Here is a 26,171-nt window from a genome sequence, read left to right as displayed (position 1 = left end):
ATTGCTTGACAGCGTCATCCTTTGCAGTTATACTTCCTCTATTTAAAAGGTACATACACAATTCTTTTAGACCAGAGAGTGCACAGTCTAACCAGAGATGTAAACCTCTGAAAGAGCGCATCAATGCCGAGGCACAAAAATATGATTGCGGGTGAGTAGAACTCTTTCAAGTCCCTGTTTTGTGGCCTGAATTGTTGCCACTGCCGTATTGCAACTTTCGCATCGCATTGAAGACAACTAAAACTTGAATTTCACCGATAAAAATACCAGAATATATATTTGACTATTTGTCATATTTCTTTTCCCATTCTTTTTAAATCTGCAAAGAAAATGTGCTGTTTAGATTTTCCTTTTTACACATTAATTAACTGGAGAAGAATTAGCGTTAGAAATAAAGATTCATATCTTAAAACACTGGGTTAATGTCAGCAGATGTTCGGTTTGAGGAACTTCAAGGCTCAGTAGCGACTAACTTGTGTTAAGGCTGACATTTGTAATTCATATAAAGTGATATGATATGATGCTCTCAGGAATAAAATAAATATCAGAAATAATGTGTGTTTCCACTGAAAACATCACACAATTTGCATTTAGAATTTATACATTTTTAACATTTATAGTTAAATTAAAATAAATAATGTTCTATTGTATAATTCATACTTAGCAGAGCAGTTAATTTGTCTTCATGACTGTGTTGCATTGCTCTTGTTTTCAAAGTTACTCATTTGCTTATGCTCTATTTTTATTTAAATAAATTATTATTATTATTATTATAATTACTTCCTGCTGCATTTTGTTTTCAATAATTAAGAAAATGTGTGCGAACTAAAGTTTGTATTTTCTGCTTCTGCAGGTGTTCTGCTGCTGTGTGTTGTCCGAGCGCTCTGCTCCGATGACGGCAAGACTCAAGTCTGCGTATCCAGTCGTGAAGTAAGAGCTTCTTAACACAAAAATAATGAGAAAAATGTACTGTTCAGTAGATGCTGCACAACTTCTGAACTGACACATAGTAAACTTAAATTTTGTTTTTGGATAAGCCCCTCTGGATACATATACAATCCATTAGAAATGCAACATTAATATATTGTGCATGTGCGCACTTATAGAAACAGCACAGCCATACATTTTACAGAACAAAATAATCTTTAAACTCTGTGTAGCTCCATCGTATTTTAGCAAATGTCAGTGTCTTATGGTATGTATGCAGAAAAACAAAAGTGCAGAACAAGAAGATGCTCTAAAGAATGGGGGGGGGGGGGGGGGGGGGTGATGTTATCCTGTTTCATTTCTTGAAATCTGACACTTTGTGTCATTTCAATAATGTGTGAAAAAAGTTTGACAGTTTTTTACTAGTTTTTTCACATGACACAGTCATGTGAAAAAACATTTCTAAGCTTTTACATAACAGAACACAATAAAAGAATCATCTGACCCTTAGCAGGTCTTAAAATTCCACTAATGAACAACACATGATATGATAAACTCATGGTAAAATTGTAAGAAGAAGTTTGTGAAGGTTGTGGGCATTTGATTACTCACAGCTCTCTTAAGGTCCTGCCAAAGCTTTTCAATCAGGTTGAGGTCTGGACTTCAACTGGGCCATTGCAGCACTTTGATTCTTTTGTTTTTCAGTCATTCTGTTGTAGATTTGCTGCTCTGCTTGTGATCATTGTCCTATTGCATGACCCAGTTTTGGCCAAGCTTTAGCTGTCAGAGAGATGGTGTTACATTTGACTCTAGAATACTTTGGTATGCAGAGGAGTTCATGGTCGACTCAATGAATGCAAGCAAATTGTTTGGAAATGTGCTGTAACCCTTCCCAGACTGACGGGGAGCAACAATTGCGTCTGTGAGATCATTGCTAAATCACAGCTGGATGCTCCATACCAGTAAACTGGTCAAATTTCTGATTTTATAGAGGTGCTCACACTGTTTCATCTGGTGCTTTTAATCATCTGAGGTTGTATTTGGATCATTTTAAGACACGCTAAGGACCAGTTTGTTTTTGTGTCCTGATTTGTAAAAGTGAAAGAGGGTGTACTTTTTTCATGTAACTGCATGTCATCAGGGCAGTGACATATTAGTCAATTTAATAAGCTATAAAAAAAAGTGTAGCAAATAATTACAATTTAGAAGTGTATCCTTGGGTTTGCTACTTAATGCAAAATAGAATAGAATAGAATGTCTTTATTGTCATTATATAGAATGTACAATGATATTGGAGATTAAATGGCAGGTCTTGTTTTTCAGGCAGCATGTTTTCGTCCAGCTGATTATCTGAATTATCTGAATGCATCGGATCCCGTCAGCAAAGAGCTGACTGTTGGTGAGAAACTCATCATCTCTCTGGAGGACCTCTCTGAATCTCTCGTCTGCTACTGGATGAGAGGAGGAGACAGACTAATGACAACGTAAGTGAACATCTGTGTTTCTGTTTGTGTGCTTTATCTTTTTTATGCAGTTAAACTGAAACATTTACTTTGCCCTCATCAGAGATGGAAATCAGTTAATGGTCACACCACCGCTTTCAGAGACAGACTCAGGGGAGTACACGCTGACCTGTCAATCCAGCAATGACACCTTGTTCTCCGTGACTGTGATTCTTCATGTAGTAATGAGTGAGTAACAGCTTCCCACATCTCATCTTCTTTCTTCTACAATGTTCAAACTCTGTTTGATGATAAATTAGTGATAATAAAATTAACTGTTTTCTGTTATGTTCTTTAGAACGTCCCACAAAACCACAGCTGATGCTCGATGGCGTTGACCGCCCAAAGACTTCCCCTCTTTTTAAATGCATCTCTGAGGGCTCTCCACATCCTACAATTGAATGGAATTTGTAAGATCTTGTCCATTACATTTGAATACAAACTTCAGGGATCCGTCTTAAAGTGTGATTCTAGATCAGATCATTTAGAGTGACACTTTGTTGTGATGGGTGGTTAGGAAAAGGTATCAGACAGCAGAACTGATCCAGTCGAGCGCCAAGCTTTGTTAATGAAGTATTTCACAGATATCAGCTTTCTGAAAAATATCATTTGACACCACTTACAAGTTTTTTCTCTGTTTGAACAGGGGAAACTATGGAGGTGTGAATAAGACAAGCAATGGAAGGACAGAGAGCACAATAACAAGCAGTGATTTTGATAAAACAGGAATGATGTGCTGTGCAACCAATGCTGAAGGACAAGAGTGCTCCCAAATGTATGACTACGGTAAGTGGATATAAATTAATTAGCAACATATTAAATACATTACACAAAAGAATGTATCCATAAATTATTACAGGAGCCAATTTGATTAATTTTGGTTCAAATACGTGAAAATTTGAAGTGAAACAAAAAACTAACTAATCTTTGAGAGCAAATAACTAAAGCAATTTTTAAATGACTGCCATATGGTTTTTAACTTGAGGCCCTAATGTGTGTTTCAGACTTAGAGAGGAACTTAATGAACAAAGATGAGGTATCTAATGTCACCCTGGGCAAAGGGCAGTCTCTGCTGCTTCGCTGCAGAATGACATGGAAGAGTCCACCATCACCTGTGTGGGAGAAAGGAGGAGAAGTTCTCGATGCCAGCATATTATCATGTAAACCGGAGAAGGAGGAGGTACAGTAATGTCCTGTCACCAGTGAGGGTTTCTTTAAACTTTCTTGTGGACAGATTTCCCTTTATGTTTGTCTGAAAACTGACCAAACATTTTAATATTCCTCACACTGAGACACAAATTTCTGCACTGATATTCATTCTTCTAATGGTAATTACTATGTTTCTATCTTCCAGATGTGCATTAAAAATGACAGACATCAGGGCAGTCGGATGGCCTACCTGTCCATCAGATCACTTAGAGAGGAGCACAGCGGCACATACACCTGCAAGGGTCCAAATAAAAACCAAACATCTGTTTATGTTCATGTCTTGGGTTAGTGGACTTTATTTCATTATTTCGTGTTATTATCATTATTTGATACTGTTACCACTGAATAAATCTGATTTATTGTTGTCTTGCCTCAGTTAAAGGTTTCCTCTCTGCTCAGCTGGATGAGCACAAGATCATACCAGCTCAGCTGGCATCCAGCACCTGCTTGCAGGCCAGTGTTTCCTACAACCCTGTTCTCCAGCACTGTTCCTGGGAGACTCCTGACAAAAATATGATTAGATGTGTCAGGGAGACAGGTGTAACACAGCACAGGTACTTCAATGAAGAAATGTTTCAGGTTAACACTATTAATGAGCTTTTTAGGAAAACTATCATCATGTAGAAGTGTAAAAATGTCTATTCATTCTTCTCATGAGCAGCAACAGAGAGATGCTACTGTCAAGTGTAATCATATAATATGAGCTCTATAATTAACTGTTTGTCAGGACTGTGAAGCTTTGTGATGGACTCATATCAGGAGATTACAAGTTATACCTGGAGGCTGGAGGACAAAAGGAAACAAAGAACATATCAGTGTGTGTTGTAGGTGGGTTAATATAACCTTTGTACAATTTTATTATTATTCAAATGTAATTTGCATTTATATATTAAATCTTAGATTGTTTAACATCATCTGATTTCGTTCCAGGTAAACCAAAGTTCAAATTCTCAGTTAATGAGGCTAATGATACCTACACCGTTGAGACTGAGAGTCTGGTGCCAGCAAACTATACCTGGTTGGATTGCTCTGAATTCAATGAAAGGTATGATTACACAGCCATTTAGCTCAAAGAGCCTTTCAGACCCGATTATTAAAAGTCATTTTACTTTTGTTTTACTGCAGCTGTGAAACAGACTCTTCCTGGAAAGAGATCCCAAATGCATTTCAAACTGATTCTGATGTTTCCTGCAACAAGATAATCCAGAGCTCACTGAGCACAGGCCTGGTGGATGGAGACCGTTTAAAGTTTTGCCTGACAAACACAGTTGGCACCTGGTGCGAAATTCCTCACATAATATACAAACCACCACCAGTCCAGCGCTCTATAGGTAATAAATAATGAGTATTGTGCTTTAAAAAAAAATCTTTGATGTAACTCTCATTAAAAACTGTTGTGCTCACATTGTTGTTTTTAGGTCAGCCACCTACGGATACCAGCTTGATGCTGCTGAAAGTATGCAGCATGAGTCTTCTTATGGCTTTGGTGATAGTCAGCATTGTGCTTATGTACTTTGTCAAAAAGAAGGTATAAAATACATCAGCATTCATATCAACACAATCATGCACAAAGAGGTGACACTAAATCTTTTTTTGTTTCCAGCAGAAACCTCAATATCAGCCTCAGCTTCAGATGATCCAGATGACTGGACCCAGTGATAACGATTACATCTACATTAACTTCAAGGACTTTGAATATGACAGAAAATGGGAGTTTCCCAGGGAGAACCTTGAACTGGGTATGAATTACACTATGCTAAGGGTTAAATTATGTGACAACACTTAATAAAGGTAACATAAATTCTGCATTCAGTCATACTTAAATAGAAGTAAGAAAAAAAACAATTAAACATACTTAAAATTATTTAATTTGCTGCGAGCTGACCTCTGACACCATTACAACAGCAATAAAGTTATTCCTTATTAGAATGAATTGAACTGAACTTTAAGTGTTTCTGTATTCCTCAGGTAAAGAACTGGGCTCTGGAGCTTTTGGCATGGTGGTCCAGGCTACAGCACATGGCATCAGAAAGCCTGGAATCTCACAGCAGGTGGCTGTCAAGATGCTAAAAGGTCTGTGTTTGTTTCATGAGTGAAATGCAGAGTGTTACGGGGGTTATATATATATTTTTAAAAAATGCTAATCTTGTTCGTGACCCGGCAGAAAAACACCAGTCTATGGAGAAGGAGGCTTTGATGTCAGAGCTCAAGATGCTGACTCACATCGGACACCATGCCAACATTGTCAATCTGCTTGGCGCATGCACAGACTTGGGTGCGTTAATACCGCTGATTACACACATGCACAATGCACAATAAACCAGCATGTAGTCATTAATGTCAGTAATGTCACAATGTTGTCTATTCACATCAAACAGAGGTTTTAAAAAAATAACCTTTTTCCCTCATTTAGGACCAATATACCTGATCTTCCAGTACTGCTGTCACGGTGATCTGCTGAATTACCTAAAAAACAACAGTGAACGTTACCACAAGTCTGTAACAGACGCTTTTGACAAAGACCGTTTCAGAAGCCTCTACCAAAACCTGCAGCTCAAGAAGAACCCTAGGTGAGAAGCACGGGATAGAGGAATGTAAATAATGTAGACAGATTTATTTATCAGTGCCACTTTTTTATACTATTTTTGTTAAATGGTTCTCTTTGTTGAGATGACATGACATTATAATTTTGCTACATTTGTGTCTTCTCAGTGAGCTGGAAGCACCAGTGGATAATTACATACCTATGTTCGGCTCTACCACAAGGGGGCAGGAGGACATTGCCCTCCTCACCCTTAACCCTGATGACATGGACAACTGCCGAGGTGAGAAATATAATGTAAAGCTAGCACAGCATGCACACTGAAAAAAACACCACCAGTGTGTGTGTGTGTGTGTGTGTGTGTGTGTGTGTGTGAACAGAAAGCGACACAGTACTGTGAGATTTGTTGATGCTGACTTAACACAATTTATCTGCAGACGCAGAGAGCGTCAAAACCTCAGACGAGCAGACAGAAGACTTGGACGCCCTGACCTTCGATGACTTGCTGAGCTTTGCCTTCCAAGTGGCCAGAGGCATGGAGTTCCTCTCCTCCAAGAATGTAAGCGACAAACACAAGACAAACATCTGTCACCCAGCGTTTCTGCAAAAACACATACAGTAGAAAGGCATTGGTCTTTTTTTAGTTGATGATTCATTTAGATCTAATTTGACAGATCAAACGTGCAACATCTGTTTTAGTTTCTTAGTTCTTTATCCATCCATCCATTCTCTTCCACGTATCCTTTTCAGGGTCTCAGGGGGGCTGCAGCCCATTCCAGCTGTCATAGGGCAAAAGTCAGGGTATACTTGTGATAATAGATCTATAATTTGGGGGTTTGGAATGTTCAACCAGGCAAAACTGATGCTGATTTTTCTGTTTTTTTTACGTTTTTTAAACCAAACAGTTTGGTGGTCAAGGAAAGCTATTCCTGAGATTAATAGAAATTAAAACAATAAAACAAAATCATATAAAATTGCATATGGCAAATGGACTAGTTCTTATATAGCGCTTTTCTACTCTGCTTTGAGCACTCTCAAAGCACTTTACACAACACGTTTACCCATTCACACACAAACACTTTTTTCTATATCTAACATCCGTGCACACATTCACACTCCGATGAATGCATCGGGACCAAGTTGGGGTTGCCCAGGGATACTTCGGCATTCAGACTGGAGCAGCCAGGCATCAACCTTCCGATTGGTAGATGACCTGCTCTACGTCTGAGCCGCAGCCACCCCGATAATGATAAGTACACAAAACGTGCTGATGACTGCTCTTTTTGTCTGCAGTGTATCCATCGGGACCTGGCAGCTCGTAATGTGCTGGTGACAAAGGGCAGGCAGGTGAAAATTGGTGACTTTGGACTCGCCCGAGACATCGAAAATGACTCCAACTATGTCGTGAGAGGAAACGTATGTTGGATGATACTTTTGTTATTTTATATTATTCGCTGGCTGATAGGTTTATCACAGCAGGTGGGTGACTTGAACTCTGCTGTCTCACAGGTGCGTTTGCCGGTGAAATGGATGGCACCTGAGAGCATCTTCGAGGGAATGTACACCATGAAGAGTGATGTCTGGGCTTATGGCATTCTGCTCTGGGAGATCTTCTCACTCGGTAGCCTTCACAAACATAAACTCATTGTGAGCAGTGCATTCTAATGGCACACATCAATGCTAACATCTTAATGCTGATCAACTGTTGCTTGCAGGTGTCACTCCGTACCCAGGCATAAAAGTGGATCATATGTTCTATTCGATGATTGAGAGAGGATTTAAGATGGAGTGTCCATATTATGCCAGTGAAACTGTGTAAGTCTCATCTCTTTGATACAATTCTCATATTTAATAAAGGCACTGAGTTTTTAAATAGACTTACAGTACCTGCAGGTTTTATCTTTGATTAAAAAAAAAATCATGATTTAAAAACAAAAATGAAAAGTAGTAAAAATATTATAAATTGTTATAAATATGTATCACGACAGCTGCTGAGCTAGATATTTGGATTAATGGCAACATTTTTTGTGGTGAAAAGTAACTCAGTACATTTACTCATTTTGGAGGTACTTGAACTGCTACTTCAAACTTTCATTTAATTACATGTGTCAAATATTACGCACATGATTGGATTACAGTTTTAGTGACAAGTTTCCGTGATATAAAACACACATGTCTGTGCAGAAACCGTTTTTCAAATTATTTTATTTCATACACGGTAAGTATGTACATTTTATTTCTCATACAATTATACAATCTTTTTAAAGTAATCTCTGTGATTTACTCTGTTTATAGCAAAAATCCAAAGATCATGTTCTAGTTCTCTTATGAAAATGTCCATTTTACTGTTTTACTTTTGAAATTTTAACTAAATATCATTGAGATTAATTCTGGACTTTTAAATATGACTTTTACTTTTAAGTATTTTACATTGCTGTGTCGGTACCGTTATGCATGTTCTTCTGCAGGTATGGGATGATGTGTACGTGTTGGACCCTGGATCCCGCTAAACGTCCTTCTTTCTCCAAGTTGGTGTCCTTCATATGTGACCAGCTGATAGACAGAGAGGAGAAGGTAGGCCTGTAGGGAAAAATTCAAATACTTGTGTTAAATTATATTCAAACATATATGTGTATGCACAGTATACTCTTAGCAGCATAATAATTATCACCATTATTCACTTTTAGCTCTACCATAACATGTTTGATCAGATTTGCGGTGACTACCAGAATTTATCGACCACTGTGGACATGTCTGCCTTGATGAAACAAAGCGAAGAAAACAAGACCCCAGCTGCCAATGACTACTGTCTAGCCTGCGCGACCGAAGAAAACTATGCAGAAACATCCGACTCCAACGCTCTGGCAGCTGAGAAGGAGCTTCTAAAACCATCTGATACAGAGTGATCACCTTTATACCATTTTTATCCATACAACAGCTCATGTAACAGTCTGGATAATAAGATACTAACATAATAATTTAGAGTAGAATCAACCTGCTTGTTTTATATTATATTCAAGTATTGCAAGCATTTTTATACTCATTTATGGAATTAATTAAACAAACAGCACATATTTAACATATATTTCCACCATCTAAGGATGTCATTAAAGGGTTTTATTGTGTAGATGGGATTTCATTGAATGATGTTTTTACAATAAAATGAGATGAATGTTCTAAAAAAAAAAAAAAAAAAAAAAAAAGGATGTTTGTATTCTCTTAAGATTTTATTGTGTAGCCTAAATAGAATAATTAATTTAAAAAACATATATTTAAGGGAATGTACTTCATATATGTAGCTTTGGAAATGCTTTTTTTCCCGTTAAAATAATAAACAAGCTCAGGGGTTTACTGCATATCTTATATATATTACGTTGTCATATATATATATATATATATATATATAATTTCGCAGTATTTTTTTTCTAAAAAATAGTTTTAGAGATTTATATGCCAGTAGTGATTGCAAGCAGTTTATTTTTGTACGTGCTTGCTTTTTTTCACAGTAAGCCTTTTCTGTATATTTACTGGAATTTTTACACTATATTATATTTTATCTAATTCAAGCATTATACCTGCAATAAAATGTACTTTACTCATTGAATAAAAAACTAATTCGGCCATACCTGTGTGTCTCTGTGTTTTTTGGACTGTTATATTGGATTATTTTCTAAAAGCCTTAAAGATATAAAAATCAGAAACTTTGTACATAAGAAAATATATGTAAAATATGCATACACCCATCAATACTAATATTATGTTAGTCCCCTTTGTGCTGCCAAAACAGCCCTGACCCGTCAGTCATGGACTCCACTGGACCCCTGAAGGTGTGCTGTGGTATCTGCACCAAGATGTTAGCAACAGGGTGCATTATCCTGCTGAAAGAGGCCACAGCCATCAGGGAATACTGTTTCCATGAAAGGGTGTTAATGGTCTGCAACAATGCATAGGTAGGTGGTGCATGTCAAAGTAAGATGCACGTTTATGCCAAGACCCAAGGTTCCCCAGCAGAACATTGCCCAAAGCATCACACTGCCTCCGCTGGCTTGCCTTGAAGCTACAAAACACAAATGCCACACAAAAGACCTGTCCCTCTGGGGCACAGAGAAGAACAAACACAACATTACAGGAAGAAAAAACACAAATAAACAATTCGTTTACCTGCTAACCAACTCCAAATGGAGTTAGCTATCCCTAGCTGCCCAGGTATGGGATTTGTTATGTCTGTGAAAAGACAAGCTGTCAGCATGTGTCACCATCCTCACTGTGTTTCTTTTTTAAGTATGATTTATTTCTGATTTTATACAATAATGAACATCAGAACAGACAGAAATTCCAGTAATGTCATAAAACATTTATTGGAATAATAAACATGAACCAGTAAATGACACACACAAAAAAAAAATATTACCATACCAAAGTAGGTAGGTAAAAAACAAAATAGACACATAAACAGAATAAATGAATAAATAAATAAATAAAACATTTCATAAATAAGTTAAAAAAGAAAGAAAAATGATGGGAGGAGAAAAAAAGGTACATTAAACAGAAAACAGCTAAGGGGCTTAATATATGCTGTGCTACTGTAATTGTTGAGAGTTAGGTACAGGGTATGTGCAGCTAGAACTGGGATGAGTGGAGACAGCACCACTCATGGGGTCATATCCAGTGTCAAAGACATAGCATGATTCAAGAGCGGTGACCAGATTTTTGAGAATGTGGTTTCGGAGCCTTTGAGAGAATACCTACTTTTTTCTAGTTTCGTGAAGGAGAGGGCATCTTTTATCCAGTGAGGATGTGTGGGTGGGAGAGGATTCTCCAAGTGCATCAGAATAATACATCTAGCGAGCAGTGTGAGGAAGGCCACAAAGTCAGCAAGATGGGGTGACAGTAATTGATTTTTGGGGAGGACTCCGAATAAAGCAGTGAGTGGAGAGGGCTGTACAGTGGTTGAGGTGATTACAGAAAGTGAATTAAAAACAGATCCCCAAAATTGGGATAGAGAGCGACAGGTCCAAAACATATGAGCAAGAGTGGCTGGACCAAAACCACACTTCACACAAGTTGAATCCACATCAGGAAAGATTAAAGCTAATGTAATTTTGGACCAGTGTACTCTACGGACTACTTTACACTGTATAATTTTGTGTCAGGCACAAATAGACGAAGAGTAAATGCATTTTAGAATGGTTTGCCACACTTCATCTTCTATCTCTATGTTCAGATCGTCAGACCAGGTAGCGCGAAGATGGTTAAACCCAGGGGTCGAGTTGGAAATCAAAATATTGTATATTTTTGATATTGTACTCTTTGGAGTGGGATTGATTTCTAACAGTCTGTCAACTATAGCGGAGAAACCAGAGTGACGAATAAAGTCCCTAACTTGCAGAAATCTAAAAAAATGGGCACCCAGCAAGTTAAAATTCAAAGATAGTTGAGCAAATGAGGCAAAAGTTCCATCTAAGTATAGGTCTTTCACAGACAGTACCCCGTGGCTTTTCCACACTGCAAAAGTCTTATCAATGAGTGAAGGTGGAAATAAAGGGTTAGAATCCAGTGGTGATAGGAGAGGTATTCTCTTGCTCCCGACATGTTGTATAATTTGAGCCCATATTCTAAGGCAGTTCTTGACAATTACGTTGTTAGTATGAGATAGAAAAGATATTGCTGGAGGAAGGCATAAGACAGAGTGCCCTCACTGTGTTTCTAATTGACATACGTTTTGCTTGGCTCTTACTGTCACGATCCTGGGTTCATGACCCAGCGTTTTTTGTTTTCGGACCAGTACTTTAATGTTTCTCTTTCTATTGTTAATGTTACTGTTTGATTGGTAGTTGATTGTGCTTTTGCAGTTTTGTGGTCATTCCTGGTTGGTGTCTTTGTTTCTATCCTCAGGCTTCTTAGTTAGTAAGCAGGTCAAACAGCCTAAATGCCATATTTCCTAAAAAGCCTATGTGCTCTAGATTGGCTATGACATGCACTGATACTTGTCCCACCCTCCTCAATGTCATGGACATGATAGAGTTTTCCAATGTGTTTCCTGCTGAAATACAGCTTTATCCATCCACGAAGCCAAATGACACACATCAATTGGTTAAAGTGCAGGAATCTCTTAAAGACACAAAGAGCTGGATGAGCTCTAATTTCCTGCTTCTAAATTCAGATCAAAGTGAAGATGTTGTGTTTGGCCCTACAAATCCTCCAAAGATGGTGTCTAAGCAGATCCTTACTGGGGATGGCGTTACCTTGGCCTCCAGTAACACTGTGAGAAATCTTGGAGTAATTAATGAGCAGGACATGTCCTTCGATGCACATTATTTTTGCATTTGTGCAATATTTGTAAAATGAGAACCATCCTGTCTCAGAGTGATGCTGTAAAGGTAACTGATGCATTTGTAACTTGTAGGCTGGACTGTTGTCGTTCATTATGATCAGGCTGTCCTAAAAGCTCCCTGAAAAGCTTTCAGCTGATCCCAAATGCTACAGCTAGAGTACTGACAGGGACTAGAAAGAGAGAGCAGATTTCTCCCATATTGGCTTCTCTTCATTGGCTCCCTGTTAAATCCACAATTGAATTTAAAATCCTTCTCTTCACAATCAAGGTCTTGAGTAATTAGGCCCCATCTTATCTTAAAGAATAGGACCATCTTAATATCTTAATAGGACCATATGAGCCCTTAATAGAATAGAGCACTTAATAAAATTTATAGAGCACTGCTGGCTGGTTTGGACGAAATCCAATCAGTTATGACTGGTTTCATAACTCCAAACTTGAATTTAAGACAGTCTGACTTGCATAGGCGTAGGAACCGGGGGGACGGGGGGGACATGTCCCCCCCAATATTGGAGACAGGCGCATTTGTCCCACCTCAGAGTATTTACGGATCTGTCAGGTTTCCAATATGTGTCCCCCCCCAATAGTAAACTCATTCCTACGCCCTTGCGACTTGTTACCTTAGTTTGGTTCATCTGAGTTGTGAATAATGATTTTGAGCTTAATTGCCTAAAACTGATGTCTGAATGTCTTGAACTATGTTATTGACGTTAAAATGTTTAAGATGAAGTTTTTGCCAGAGTTTATGACCATTTCCTTTATGAAGTCATTGTTCAGTGAACATCACACTGATTGGGCTGCCATGAGCTCACTTTTTAATGAGGATTTCATTATTTCTGCTTTACTGGATACAAAATGCTTTAGCAGATTTCCAGACAAAAACATCAGCTTTGCTTTAATGTAAACATTTATACTCTGATCTAAGATCAGCCTTCACTGATAGATGATGGCTCTCTGACAGCCACAGCAGAGGTACAGTACTATTAATATAAACCCATTTTACTCTTTAGCATTTAACTAAAAAGAGCCAGCTGGCAAGTTTCTGCTCCTGTTTGTGTATAAAAACATTTTTGTGCACACTATAATTTAACATATTTGAATGAAATCAACATTTAGCAAAAGATCTGGGGGGGGGGGGGGGGGGGGGGGATGAATATGTGTGAGTTAAATGTTGTGTGTAGTGAGTGCTGCTGTCAGTAACTCAGCTGTTGGTGTGTCAGAAGTTTCCAGGTTACTGTGAAGGAGGCTGGGAAAGTTTGCAAAAGGAGTTATACAATCGACTGCAACTAGAAACAGTTTTGCGAGTGGGATCAGGCCATTGGACTGAGCACACCTCACTCCATTTGAGCGGCATAATCCTGAGCATGAATATTGGTATTTTTCAAGTTTTATTTCTTACAGAAGTGTTTTGTGAAATTGTGTGTTTATAGATGACCTAATTTCGGATCTGTGCCCTTTTGGAAGTAGAGGCAGCTGGTCAATAGAGGGGTAGATCGACGTACCAGGTATTTTAGTGTGTAGCAGAATACTGTTTAGAATTGTTTGCCTTGAGGCGACTGTTTGTTGTGATTTGGCGCTATATAAATAAAATTGAATTGAAACTAGCTGCTCTTGCCGTGGAGAATTATTTTTGGAGATTTAATTTGTGTGATGCTAATTAGATTTAAAGATCATTGAAGGGGTTTATTCACCTCGTGTGCTTTGATTGGTTGCAGTGAAATTGTCCCCGAACGTACTCTGTGGATTGGGGAGTGACCAGGCATTTTTATTCTTACGCCTAGATTAAATGGTGTGAAATAAAGATTTCTTTATAAAACAAAAAACTTTCACTGAACAGAAATCTTTGGTTTGTTTGTTTGTTTGTTTTTTTTCAACTGACCTGTCGTGGGTTTAACACAAAGTGATGATTTAATCAAACTGTATCAGAGAGAAAGTGGCGTTATAGGACACTCGGGCCTAAAGATAGCACCCCAATATTGGAGACAGGCGCATTTGTCCCACCCAAAAATTACACAGCGGAGAAGAAAAATACTCGATTATGAAATCTTTAACTCGCGTGCTTTTATTTTGAAGGCGCATCATAGAGCCACGTCGCTGCGCTGCCCCCGCCCCCCCTCAACGGCTCTGAGTGTTTGGGAGAGGGGAGCAGGAGTTAGAAAACAGAGCAAGACAGCCACCCATCGCCCTCCTCCTGCAACTATAACCCGTCCTACTGTAACACAAAGCAACACAAGTAAGTGTGTTTGTTTGTCGTATGTTCCATTAAAAGTTCATTTAAAATGTTAAACAAAAGTAAGAATTTTTTTTTAACAGGACAAATGCTCAAAATAAAGCAATTCTAAAGTTTATCATAAAAAAGACTGAAGACAAAGGGGCTTCTCAGCACACAAACCGTAAAGAGGCCGCTCTCTGAAAAGAGCCGAACATGCCATCATTTTTGTTTGTTTTTTGTAGTGGCGGAAACAAGCGTCATACCTGCTTAATTAGACAGTAGTCAAAACGCAGTGTGCTGGAATTCCATGGAAATGCTAATAAAAAGCTTTTGTGCACAGATTTTCTTTTTAGAGGAGATAGTGTTACACTACTGAACCACAGAACAGACTGACTGGTGAAGGTGTTGGTCTCTGATTTTGGATCAGGCAGCCTATATGGGCAGGTCTCAGTTTGTTCATGATTTCATATTGGAACTTAATAGCCATTCTGAGAAATGATGTACGTCATCATTTTAGGATGGGGTGGGAATTTTTGGAGGCTAGTTTAGGTACTGTCCATTTTAAGCCACATTTGCAACAATCTTTGTTTTTGTTTTGTTTTTTTCCATCAGTGAAGTCAGTTGGTCTCTTGGATGTATGGAGTACACCTCCCGTTATGAGCTGCTGCTTGACATAACTTCCTTTTTGTATCTGAGGCAGACTGGATTCATTCTCAAGCCTATCATCCGTGTCCCTGCCTGCCTGAGGCCACGTTTACACGACAACGGTGTCGTTTTGCCGCAATCGTTTCCGAAAAGTGACACGGAGACGTTTCAGAAACGATCTCCGTTTACACAGAAATGCAAAAACGCTGATAATGCTGTAGTTTCTATTGCCATGCTTGGCGGTGTGGTTATAGGAGCCGCAACCAAAGTGCACATGTATGAGAGCCCCAGTTTCTAAAAAGCATCGTTTTCTCCAGAGCGCTCAAACCTCTGAGCGCTCTGGAGCTCGTTTCCAAAAAGTAGCTCGTGGGAAACGCATCAAAACTGTGCCGTTTTTATTTATGTAAACGGGGTTTGAGAGACAATTCCCGGTATTGTGCCAAAAAGTGATTGTCTGCCAAAAAATGATTTCCGGTATTTGCCAGAAAATGATTGCCTGTATTTTAACTGTTGTAAATGACTTGGTGATCTATAATCTGTGGAAAATATGTCAATTATATCTCTCGTGAATGATATCAAGTCATTTTGACCGAGAAACAACATTTCTGTCACAAGGTAGAAGCTGCAATCAGTTTTTGGCAGTGACTTTTATATATTCTTTATTTATCAGGGTAAAAACTGTAATTGATCTTAAAAATGTGTTTTAAAGAGAAATCTGGCCAAGAGGGCAGCAGAAATCACAGCAAAGATAACATTACACTCTATAAAGATATTTGAAGTGACCAAAGAGGACTGTATATATTATAATGTATAATAGTGAGTCATAGACATACTTGAGAAACAGGTCATTTCTTCATTTTTGTCATGGTCCGGGGTCCGTTGGACCCTGTGTGTTTTTTGGTTTGGTCTTAATTTGTCTGTTCTGGGGGTTTTCTTTTGTTGTGGGGTTTTGTTATGTTTGATTTTCTAGTTCCTTATGTTTCCCTGTGTTCAGTGTCAGGTCTGCTGTTCCCTTGAGTCATTTCCTGTTTTATTTTGACAGTCTCGTGTTCACTGTGTTTTGTTTAGTTTTGCTTCCCCTTTGTCATTAGGTTCATTTGGTTCACCTCTCGTCCCCTGTTGTTTCCACTCTCCCTGATTTCCTTGTGTGTATTAAGCCTATAGTTTTTCTCTCTTCTTTGTTGCGTCGTCATCATTGTTTCCCCAGTGTGCCCCTCTTAGCTGTGTGTTTTAGTTTAGAGTTTTTCTCTTTCTCCCAGGCTTCCAGTTTGTTTTTGCCCTGGTTGAGGTTTTGGGTTTTTGTATTATTCCATTTCCTGAGAATAAAGCAGTTTTAGTTAAGTCTGCGTTGTGTCCTGCATTTGGGTCCACCCCTCCCAGCACACAGCCCCCACCGTGACACATTTTATATATAGGCCCTTCATAAATCCTATTGACTACACTGTATTCACCAACATAAGCAAAGCCATTATACGTAAAAGCACATAGAAACATCGGAAATCACTTTATGGTAGACGATCACTTTTTGGCTCAACACCGGCTCCAGGGTGCTCTCACTCGCTACTCCCTTGGGGGTGAAATTTCTCCTATAGGTGGCGTTGTTGCAGCAACAGAATTACCCCACGCACCGCACTGCAAGAATACAAATTTGTAGAAACATGATTGCAGGTAAGTAAGATTTTTTTTAAAGTCCTGCAGAGACAGTGGTAATCACAGATGTGCAGTCGACATTGTTGTAGCTGGTCAGAGCTAAATGTTGAGTTATGAAACATTTTATTGACAACACTCATCTGTAGTTAAGAAATACATCGCAAGGAACCTCAGATAGGTTATCATGAGAAACTGAGTTATGTTCTTCATTTTTCTTACAATGTTATGCGGTGTATGAGGCCTCTGGGAGAAAATAAATGTAAGAAACATCACGTATGTCCCAATAATAGCACAAGTTCTACTTAAATTTGATTCTGTTTTTTAAATGGTTTAAATTTTGTGGTTTCATATTAAAATACACAATGATGTTTATATTGTATATAATTAAGTTCAGTAAAAAGATTTAGCAATTAATTTGTTTTGATGAAACATTTATGTTGCATTTTCTTTGGCCCCCCCCCCCCCCCCTTTACTTTTTTTATTTTATTTTCCAATGATAATTCAATTGTTTGAACTAAGGTTCCAATTTTCTATCTCTCCAGCTGTTCTGCTGCTGTGTGCTGTCAGAGCGTTGTGTTCTAATGATGTCTGTGTATCCAGTCATGAGGTAAGAGCTCTGTTTTAACTAAACATTGATGCCTGTGGAACAGTCATAATTGAAATATGCATTAATACCTGGGTAAACACCACACCTGTAGTGTAGATATAACAGAAGTGGACATCAATTTTCATGCTATGCATGAACAGCAGTTCAGTGTTTGTGTAGTTCAGTCACTGTCATGAAACAGCTGTGTGGCAGGCAGCAATGGGACCCCAATGCAAGACGGGACTGAACTTAAATACAGCTTTATTGCTGTAGCAAACAAGGAAAATATACTAAATATACACTGGGCTGAACAGGAGTCAGAAATACACTAACTATGGGATTATGAGGAAACTAGGAAACAACATGGAGTACATAAAGCAAGGGAACACACAGTAAGAGGGGAGCCAAAGACAAGTACACGACAAAGAACAGACAATATATACACACATGAGGTAATCAGGGACATAAGAAACACCAGGAAGTGACAAGATCACTGGAGGCAAGACAAGGGAAGTAAAAGTAAATACAAAATACAAGATATTAGACTATCAAAATAAGACAGGAAGTAGCAAACACTCAGACCGGGACTAAGACATGAACATGACACAGAGATGAAGTCAAAATCAGACACAGGAACACAAGGGAGGCAAGAATACACCAGAACACAGGAAATAACATACACAGAAACCATGAAGAGAACTAAACCAGAACCAAAACCTATGAATGTAAATATAAAGAAACAAACCAGGAACCGCAATACAAAGTCATTTCAAAACCCTAGGTCCTAGACCCGGGGACCATGGTAGTTACAAAAGACAAAATGTTCGCCGTGTAAGTAATAATAGAAATACACTGTCTGGAAGGTATGAAATACTGTACATGGCTCAAAGGAACACTTTTTAATCAGAGTTTAGCATCAAGTCAGTTCAACTTCTGGGATATTGATCTGTTCAGTTCAGTAGCAGAGGGGGTTGTTAATCAGTTTCAGCTACTTTGGTGTTAATGAAATTAACAGGTGCACTAGAGGGGCAACAATGAGACAACCCCCAAAACAGGAATGGTTTTAAAGGCAGAGGCCACTGACATTTTTTCCCTCCTCATCTTTTCTGGGTTTTTTTTTTCTTTTTCTTTTCCCCCCCACTATTTTTGCATTTGGCTAGGGTCAGTCTGTCTACTGTTAGCATGAGGCAATATCTGGACCCCACAGGTAGTCCAACTCCTCCAGGATGGCACATCAATATGTGCAATTGACAGGAGGTTTGTTGTGTCTACGAGCACAGCCTCAAGAGCATTGAACAGATTCCAGGAGACAGGCAGTTACTCTGGGAGAGTTGGACAGGGCCATAGAAGGTCCTTAACCCATCAGCAAGACCGGTATCGGCTCATTTGTGCAAGGAGGAACCGGATGAGCACTGCCAGAGCTCTACAAAATGACCTCAAGCAGGCCACTGGTGTAAATTTCTCTGACCAAACAATCAGAAACAGACTTCATGAGGGTGGCCTGAGGGCCTGATGACCTCTAGTGTCCTCATCACTATGCTCACTGCCCAGCACCATGGAGCTCGATTGGCATCTGCCACAGAATACCATAACTGGCAGGTCCACCACTGGTGCCTTGTGCTTTTCACAGATAAGCGCAGGTTCACCCTGAGCATACTGACAGATGTGAAAGGGTCTGGAGATACCATGGAAACTATGCTGCCTGTAACATCATTCAGTATTTGGTGGTGGGTCAGTGATGGTCTGGGGAGGCATATCGATGTAGGGACGCACAGACCTCTACAGCAGGGGTCTCAAACTCCAGGCCTCGAGGGCCGGTGTCCTGCAGTTTTTAGATGTGTCTGTGCTTCAACACACCTGAGTCAAATATAGAAGTCATTAGCAGGACTCTGGAGAACTTGACTGCATACTGAGGAGGTAATTCAGCCATTTGATACAGATGTGTTGGATCAGGGACATATCTAAAACCTGCAGGACACCGGCCCTTGAGGCCTGGAGTTTGAGACCCCTGCTCTACAGGCTAGGCAACAGCACCCTGAGTGCTAGTAGGTGTCAGGATGACAATCTTGGACCCACTGTCAGACCCTAAACTGCTGTGGGTCCTGGGTTGCACAACAATGCCTGGCCTCATGTGGTGAGAACATGCAGGCGGTTCCTGGAGGATGAAGGAATTAATACCATTGACTGGCCCCCATGCTCACCTCTGAGATATTATGTTTCAGTCACTCCAATGCTGCCAGGTTGCACCTCAGATTGTCCAGGAGTTTAGTGATGCCCTGATCCATATCTGGGAGGAGATCCCCCGGGGCACCATCAGTAGTGTCGTCTCATTAGGAGTGTGCCCCGACGTTGTTAGGCATTAAATTTCAGCAAAATGGAGTATCCTGCTGCATCATTTTTTCACTTTGATTTTCAGGGTGTCTTTGAAAATCAAAGGCTGTAGTGCTAACCACCACATCACCGCAGCACGGTGATGTGGTGGTTAGCACTACAGCCTCACAGCTAGAATAACATCTAGAAGGTCTGGGTTCGATCCCACCTTTCCCCGGCCCTCTTGCTGTGTGGAGTTTGCATGTTCTTTGCGTGGGTCTCCTCCCACAGTCCAAAGACATGCATTTACTGGGGTTAGGTCAGCTGGTCACTCTAAATTGCCCATAGGTGTGAATGGTTGTCTGTCTCTCTGTGTTGGCCCTGCGATAGCCTGAACAGGATAAGAGGATGGATGGGATTTTTCATTTCCATCAAACAATGTGGCATCCTTTAATTCCTAACACATGACCCAATCCATAGCACTACAGAGATCCAGCATAATTTTTTTCCCCCATTGAGATCTGATGTGTTTTCAAAGAGTTCCTTTTTTTTTTGTTTTGTTTTGTTTTTTGAGCAGTGTATTTTATTTTGATATATAATTTTAATGTAATTTTAGAATGCTAGAAAATACCCAAGTCTTTAAATAATTTATGAATAATTACAACATACAAATACATACTTAAATTGCTGAAGAAAAATATCTGTTTTTTTTAAAACAGCAGAGATTTAATAGGCAAATCAACCTTTATGTGTGCTTGGAAACCATCTGTAAGTCTTTGAGGATCTTGCCAACAGTGAATATTTTACCGCTACTTACAGTAATGCCAGAAGATTAAATGGCAGGTCTTGTTTTTCAGGCAGCATGTTTTCGTCCAGCTGATTATCTGAATTATCTGAATGCATCTGATCCCGTCAGCAAAGAGCTGACTGTTGGTGAGAAACTCATCATCTCTCTGGAGGACCTCTCTGAATCTCTCGTCTGCTACTGGATGAGAGGAGGAGACAGACTAATGACAACGTAAGTGAACATCTGTTTCTGTTTGTGTGCTTTATCTTTTTATGCAGTTAAACTGAAACATTTACTTTGCCCTCATCAGAGAAGGAAATCAGTTAATGGTCACACCACCGCTTTCAGAGACAGACTCAGGGGAGTACACGCTGACCTGTCAATCCAGAAATGACACCTTGTTCTCCGTGACTGTGATTCTTCATGTAGTAATGAGTGAGTAACAGCTTCCCACATCTCATCTTCTTTCTTCTACAATGTTCAAACTCTGTTTGATGATAAATTAGTGATAATAAAATTAACTGTTTTCTGTTATGTTCTTTAGAACGTCCCACAAAACCACAGCTGATGCTCGATGGCGTTGACCGCCCAAAGACTTCCCCCCTTTTTAAATGCATCTCTGAGGGCTCTCCACATCCTACAATTGAATGGAATTTGTAAGATCTTGTCCATTACATTTGAATACAAACTTCAGGGATCCGTCTTAAAGTGTGATTCTAGATCAGATCATTTAGAGTGACACTTTGTTGTGATGGGTGGTTAGGAAAAGGTATCAGACAGCAGAACTGATCCAGTCGAGCGCCAAGCTTTGTTAATGAAGTATTTCACAGACATCAGCTTTCTGAAAAATATCATTTGACACCACTTACAAGTTTTTTCTCTGTTTGAACAGGGGAAACTATGGAGGTGCGAATAAGACAAGCAATGGAAGGACAGAGAGCACAATAACAAGCAGTGATTTTGATAAAACAGGAATGATGTGCTGTGCAACCAATGCTGAAGGACAAGAGTGCTCCCAAATGTATGACTACGGTAAGTGGATATAAATTAATTAGCAACATATTAAATACATTACACAAAAGAATGTATCCATAAATTATTACAGGAGCCAATTTGATTAATTTTGGTTCAAATACGTGAAAATTTGAAGTGAAACAAAAAACTAACTAATCTTTGAGAGCAAATAACTAAAGCAATTTTTAAATGACTGCCATATGGTTTTTAACTTGAGGCCCTAATGTGTGTTTCAGACTTAGAGAGGAACTTAATGAACAAAGATGAGGTATCTAATGTCACCCTGGGCAAAGGGCAGTCTCTGCTGCTTCGCTGCAGAATGACATGGAAGAGTCCACCATCACCTGTGTGGGAGAAAGGAGGAGAAGTTCTCGATGCCAGCATATTATCATGTAAACCGGAGAAGGAGGAGGTACAGTAATGTCCTGTCACCAGTGAGGGTTTCTTTAAACTTTCTTGTGGACAGATTTCCCTTTATGTTTGTCTGAAAACTGACCAAACATTTTAATATTCCTCACACTGAGACACAAATTTCTGCACTGATATTCATTCTTCTAATGGTAATTACTATGTTTCTATCTTCCAGATGTGCATTAAAAATGACAGACATCAGGGCAGTCGGATGGCCTACCTGTCCATCAGATCACTTAGAGAGGAGCACAGCGGCACATACACCTGCAAGGGTCCAAATAAAAACCAAACATCTGTTTATGTTCATGTCTTGGGTTAGTGGACTTTATTTCATTATTTCGTGTTATTATCATTATTTGATACTGTTACCACTGAATAAATCTGATTTATTGTTGTCTTGCCTCAGTTAAAGGTTTCCTCTCTGCTCAGCTGGATGAGCACAAGATCATACCAGCTCAGCTGGCATCCAGCACCTGCTTGCAGGCCAGTGTTTCCTACAACCCTGTTCTCCAGCACTGTTCCTGGGAGACTCCTGACAAAAATATGATTAGATGTGTCAGGGAGACAGGTGTAACACAGCACAGGTACTTCAATGAAGAAATGTTTCAGGTTAACACTATTAATGAGCTTTTTAGGAAAACTATCATCATGTAGAAGTGTAAAAATGTCTATTCATTCTTCTCATGAGCAGCAACAGAGAGATGCTACTGTCAAGTGTAATCATATAATATGAGCTCTATAATTAACTGTTTGTCAGGACTGTGAAGCTTTGTGATGGACTCATATCAGGAGATTACAAGTTACACCTGGAGGCTGGAGGACAAAAGGAAACAAAGAACATATCAGTGTGTGTTGTAGGTGGGTTAATATAACCTTTGTACAATTTTATTATTATTCAAATGTAATTTGCATTTATATATTAAATCTTAGATTGTTTAACATCATCTGATTTCGTTCCAGGTAAACCAAAGTTCAAATTCTCAGTTAATGAGGCTAATGATACCTACACCGTTGAGACTGAGAGTCTGGTGCCAGCAAACTATACCTGGTTGGATTGCTCTGAATTCAATGAAAGGTATGATTACACAGCCATTTAGCTCAAAGAGCCTTTCAGACCCGATTATTAAAAGTCATTTTACCTTTGTTTTACTGCAGCTGTGAAACAGACTCTTCCTGGAAAGAGATCCCAAATGCATTTCAAACTGATTCTGATGTTTCCTGCAACAAGATAATCCAGAGCTCACTGAGCACAGGCCTGGTGGATGGAGACCGTTTAAAGTTTTGCCTGACAAACACAGTTGACTCCTGGTGCGAAATTCATCACATAATTTACAGACCATCTTTATTCCAGTCCACTATAGGTAAAATTAATTAATAACATATTAAATACAGCTATAAATAATGAATCCATAAATGATTACAGGAGATAATTTCATGCATTTTGGTTCAAATACTTGAAAATTTGAAGTGAAAGAAAACGCTTGGCACAGAGACTCACTAACTAATCTTGAAGTAGCAAATAATTAAAGCAGTTGTTTTTTTTCTAAAGACTGCCGTATATGCTTTTGACTTGAGGCCCTAATGTGTGTTTCAGACTTAGAGAGCAACTTAATGAACACAGATGAGGTATCTAGCGTCACCCTGAGCAAAGGTCAGTCTCTGCTGCTTCGCTGCAGAATGACATGGAAGAGTCCATCATCACCTGTGTGGGAGAAAGGAGGAGAAGTTCTCGATGCCAACACATCATCATGTAAACCAGAGAAGGAGGAGGTACAGTAATGTCCTATAACCAGTGAGAGTTTCATTAAACTTTTATGTGGACAAATGTCCCTTTGCATTTATCTGAAAACTGACCAAACACTTTAATATTTCCTCACACTGAGACACAAATTACTGCACTGTTATTCATTCTTCTAATGGTAATTAATTACTATGCTTTTGTCTTCCAGATGTGCATTAAAAATGGCTCACATTACAGCAGTCGGATAGCCTACCTGTCCATCAGATCAGTTAGAGAGGAGCACAGCGGCACATACACCTGCAAGGGTCCAAATAAAAACCCAAAGTCTGTTTTTGTTCATGTCTCGGGTTAGTGGACTTTATTTCAAGTTATTATTATTTGATACTGTTACCACTGAATAAATATTTTACCCAGTAAATCTAGAAGTACTACTTGCTCACAAAATTATTAAATAAAACTCATTATTAAAAGATTCTGTCATTTCTGTTTCTTAGGGGGCCCACCTACTTATAAAAGCTTGATGCTGCTGAAAGTAGGCAGTTTGATTCTGCTTCTGGCCTGGCTGTAGTGCTCGTGTACCTCATCAAAAAAAGAAAAAAAAAGTTATACATAATCATTTTGCAAACAAACAATAAAGAACGCAACCCACCAGTCACTGTGGAACCAGCTTATATACTGTAGGTTGGCACGTAATTCAAGGTCAACATATTTTTGTTAGATTCTGAAGCAAAGCTTAACATTTTCACCTCCACAACTGGATGACAAATCATTTTCATTGAGTCTCATGCCCTCTTTTTTCAGCTCTGTTATAACACTATAACCACCAGACTTCCAGCGACTGCCACTATGCACCGACCAGTGTGGACATTCCTGAATGACAAAACAGAAAACGAGACACCATCACTAACTGACTGCTGAGACATCTGAGTAAGATATGTTGATTTCTGCTGAGGATTTTCTGAAACCATCAGAAACAGTGAGATCAGCTCTCTACCATTTTATGCATACAAAATGTTACTCTGTAGTCTTCTCATAATAATTTGGAGTGGAATCAACATGCTTTATATCTCATTGAAGTATAGTTAGCATTTTATTCTTATTGGTGGTATTGGATAAAACATTATACTATCGTTCCAGCATCTGCATATTTAACAAAATGGTTTAATTATATAAAATTTAAGCAAATTATATTTTATGAATGAGCTGAGGTCTGAATGTGCAGACTTCCTTAAAGGATCCTAAATATTCCTAAGAATATACTTCAGAGATATGGCTGCGAAATTATTTTCTACAAGTCAGTATACTGGCTCCAGATTTTATCACATAACATTGTTTCCACAGTAACAATCTTATTTCTCATATGAAACATTTTTAGACACACATTAACAATTGCAAGCATTATATTTTTTTGTAAACCATGTATTTTAAGGAGTTTTACACTGTATTGTATTTTGATGTTTTAAGTATTACACCTGGAGTAAAATGTGCTTTAGCAGCTTTTTTTTTTCCATGAGTAATTACATATGTCATATGTTGTTCATGTGCACAGTACCAGTCAAACATTTGCACACACCTTCTAATTCAGTGGTTTTTCATAATTTAAAAATTGTCTGCATTGTAGATTAATAATAAAGTGATCCAAACCATGAAGAAATACATATGGAATTATTTACTAAACAAAAAGTGTTAAACAAACCAGAATGTGTTTCAGATTTTAGATTCAAAGTCTTGTTTAGATGACAGCTTTGCACATCTTGGCATTTTCTCAGTCACCTGGAATAGCTTTCAGTTAGCAGCTGTGTCTCGTCAAGAGTTAATTTCTTGAATTTCTTGCCCTTTTAATGTGTTTGAGAGCATCAGTTGTGTTGTGAAGAGGTAGCGTTGGTATACAGTGAACGCCCCAGGAAAGAAGACCAAGAATTACCTCTGTTGCACAGGATAAGTTCATCACAGTTACCAGCCTCAGAAACCACAAGTTAACAGCACCCCAAATAAATGCTTCACAGAGTTCAAGGAGCACACACACATCTCAGCATCAACTGTTCAGAGAAGACTGCATGAATCTGGACTTTATGTAGAAGAGGTGAGCAGATGGTTCCTATATGTGCAGTTCCCACTGTGAAGTATGGAGGAGGAAGTGTGATGTATGGGGTTCTTTGCTGGTGACACTGTTAGCGATTCATTCAAAATCAAAGGGCTATTTGACCAAGAAAGAGGTTGATGGAGTGTTGCAACAGATGACCTGGCCTCCACAATCACCTGATCTAAACTATGTTGTGATGGTTTGAGATGAGTTGGACT

The 26,171-nt window shown here is 38.9% G+C and overlaps 2 protein-coding genes across 4 annotated transcripts; both read left to right on the top strand.

The window, feature by feature from the left end:
• Window positions 1-56: 56 nt before the first annotated feature.
• On the top strand, window positions 57-9,765 carry LOC115799546 (receptor-type tyrosine-protein kinase FLT3-like). 3 transcript variants are annotated; one of them, XM_030756767.1, is made up of 24 exons: window positions 57-151; window positions 854-930; window positions 2,251-2,411; window positions 2,494-2,618; window positions 2,728-2,839; window positions 3,076-3,215; window positions 3,434-3,609; window positions 3,784-3,922; window positions 4,015-4,192; window positions 4,366-4,466; window positions 4,569-4,683; window positions 4,764-4,969; window positions 5,057-5,166; window positions 5,245-5,377; window positions 5,607-5,711; window positions 5,803-5,913; window positions 6,052-6,208; window positions 6,351-6,463; window positions 6,618-6,739; window positions 7,474-7,596; window positions 7,690-7,801; window positions 7,896-7,995; window positions 8,649-8,754; window positions 8,868-9,765. In XM_030756767.1, the coding sequence occupies exons 1-24, from the start codon at window positions 124-126 to the stop codon at window positions 9,084-9,086; spliced, it is 3,069 nt and encodes a 1,022-aa protein (XP_030612627.1). In that variant the 5' UTR covers window positions 57-123; the 3' UTR covers window positions 9,087-9,765. The 3 variants fall into 3 exon arrangements, with proteins under 3 accessions (XP_030612627.1, XP_030612628.1, XP_030612626.1); XM_030756768.1 differs by having other exon boundaries at window positions 5,242-5,377; window positions 8,892-9,765; XM_030756766.1 differs by having other exon boundaries at window positions 5,242-5,377.
• Window positions 9,766-14,681: 4,916 nt separating this feature from the next.
• On the top strand, window positions 14,682-25,086 carry LOC115799819 (receptor-type tyrosine-protein kinase FLT3-like). The gene is made up of 17 exons (XM_030757104.1): window positions 14,682-14,747; window positions 16,964-17,039; window positions 17,564-17,628; window positions 20,775-20,935; window positions 21,015-21,139; window positions 21,249-21,360; window positions 21,597-21,736; window positions 21,955-22,130; window positions 22,305-22,443; window positions 22,536-22,713; window positions 22,887-22,987; window positions 23,090-23,204; window positions 23,285-23,490; window positions 23,724-23,899; window positions 24,079-24,217; window positions 24,365-24,547; window positions 24,672-25,086. The coding sequence occupies exons 2-16, from the start codon at window positions 17,030-17,032 to the stop codon at window positions 24,436-24,438; spliced, it is 1,917 nt and encodes a 638-aa protein (XP_030612964.1). The 5' UTR covers window positions 14,682-14,747; window positions 16,964-17,029; the 3' UTR covers window positions 24,439-24,547; window positions 24,672-25,086.
• The last annotated feature ends 1,085 nt before the right edge of the window (window positions 25,087-26,171 follow it).

Source organism: Archocentrus centrarchus, chromosome 20 (assembly GCF_007364275.1).
Source record: "Archocentrus centrarchus isolate MPI-CPG fArcCen1 chromosome 20, fArcCen1, whole genome shotgun sequence".
NCBI lineage: Eukaryota > Metazoa > Chordata > Actinopteri > Cichliformes > Cichlidae > Archocentrus > Archocentrus centrarchus.
The sequence above is the reverse complement of the archived record's forward strand: the minus strand, read 5'-3'. Positions and strand labels throughout refer to the sequence as shown.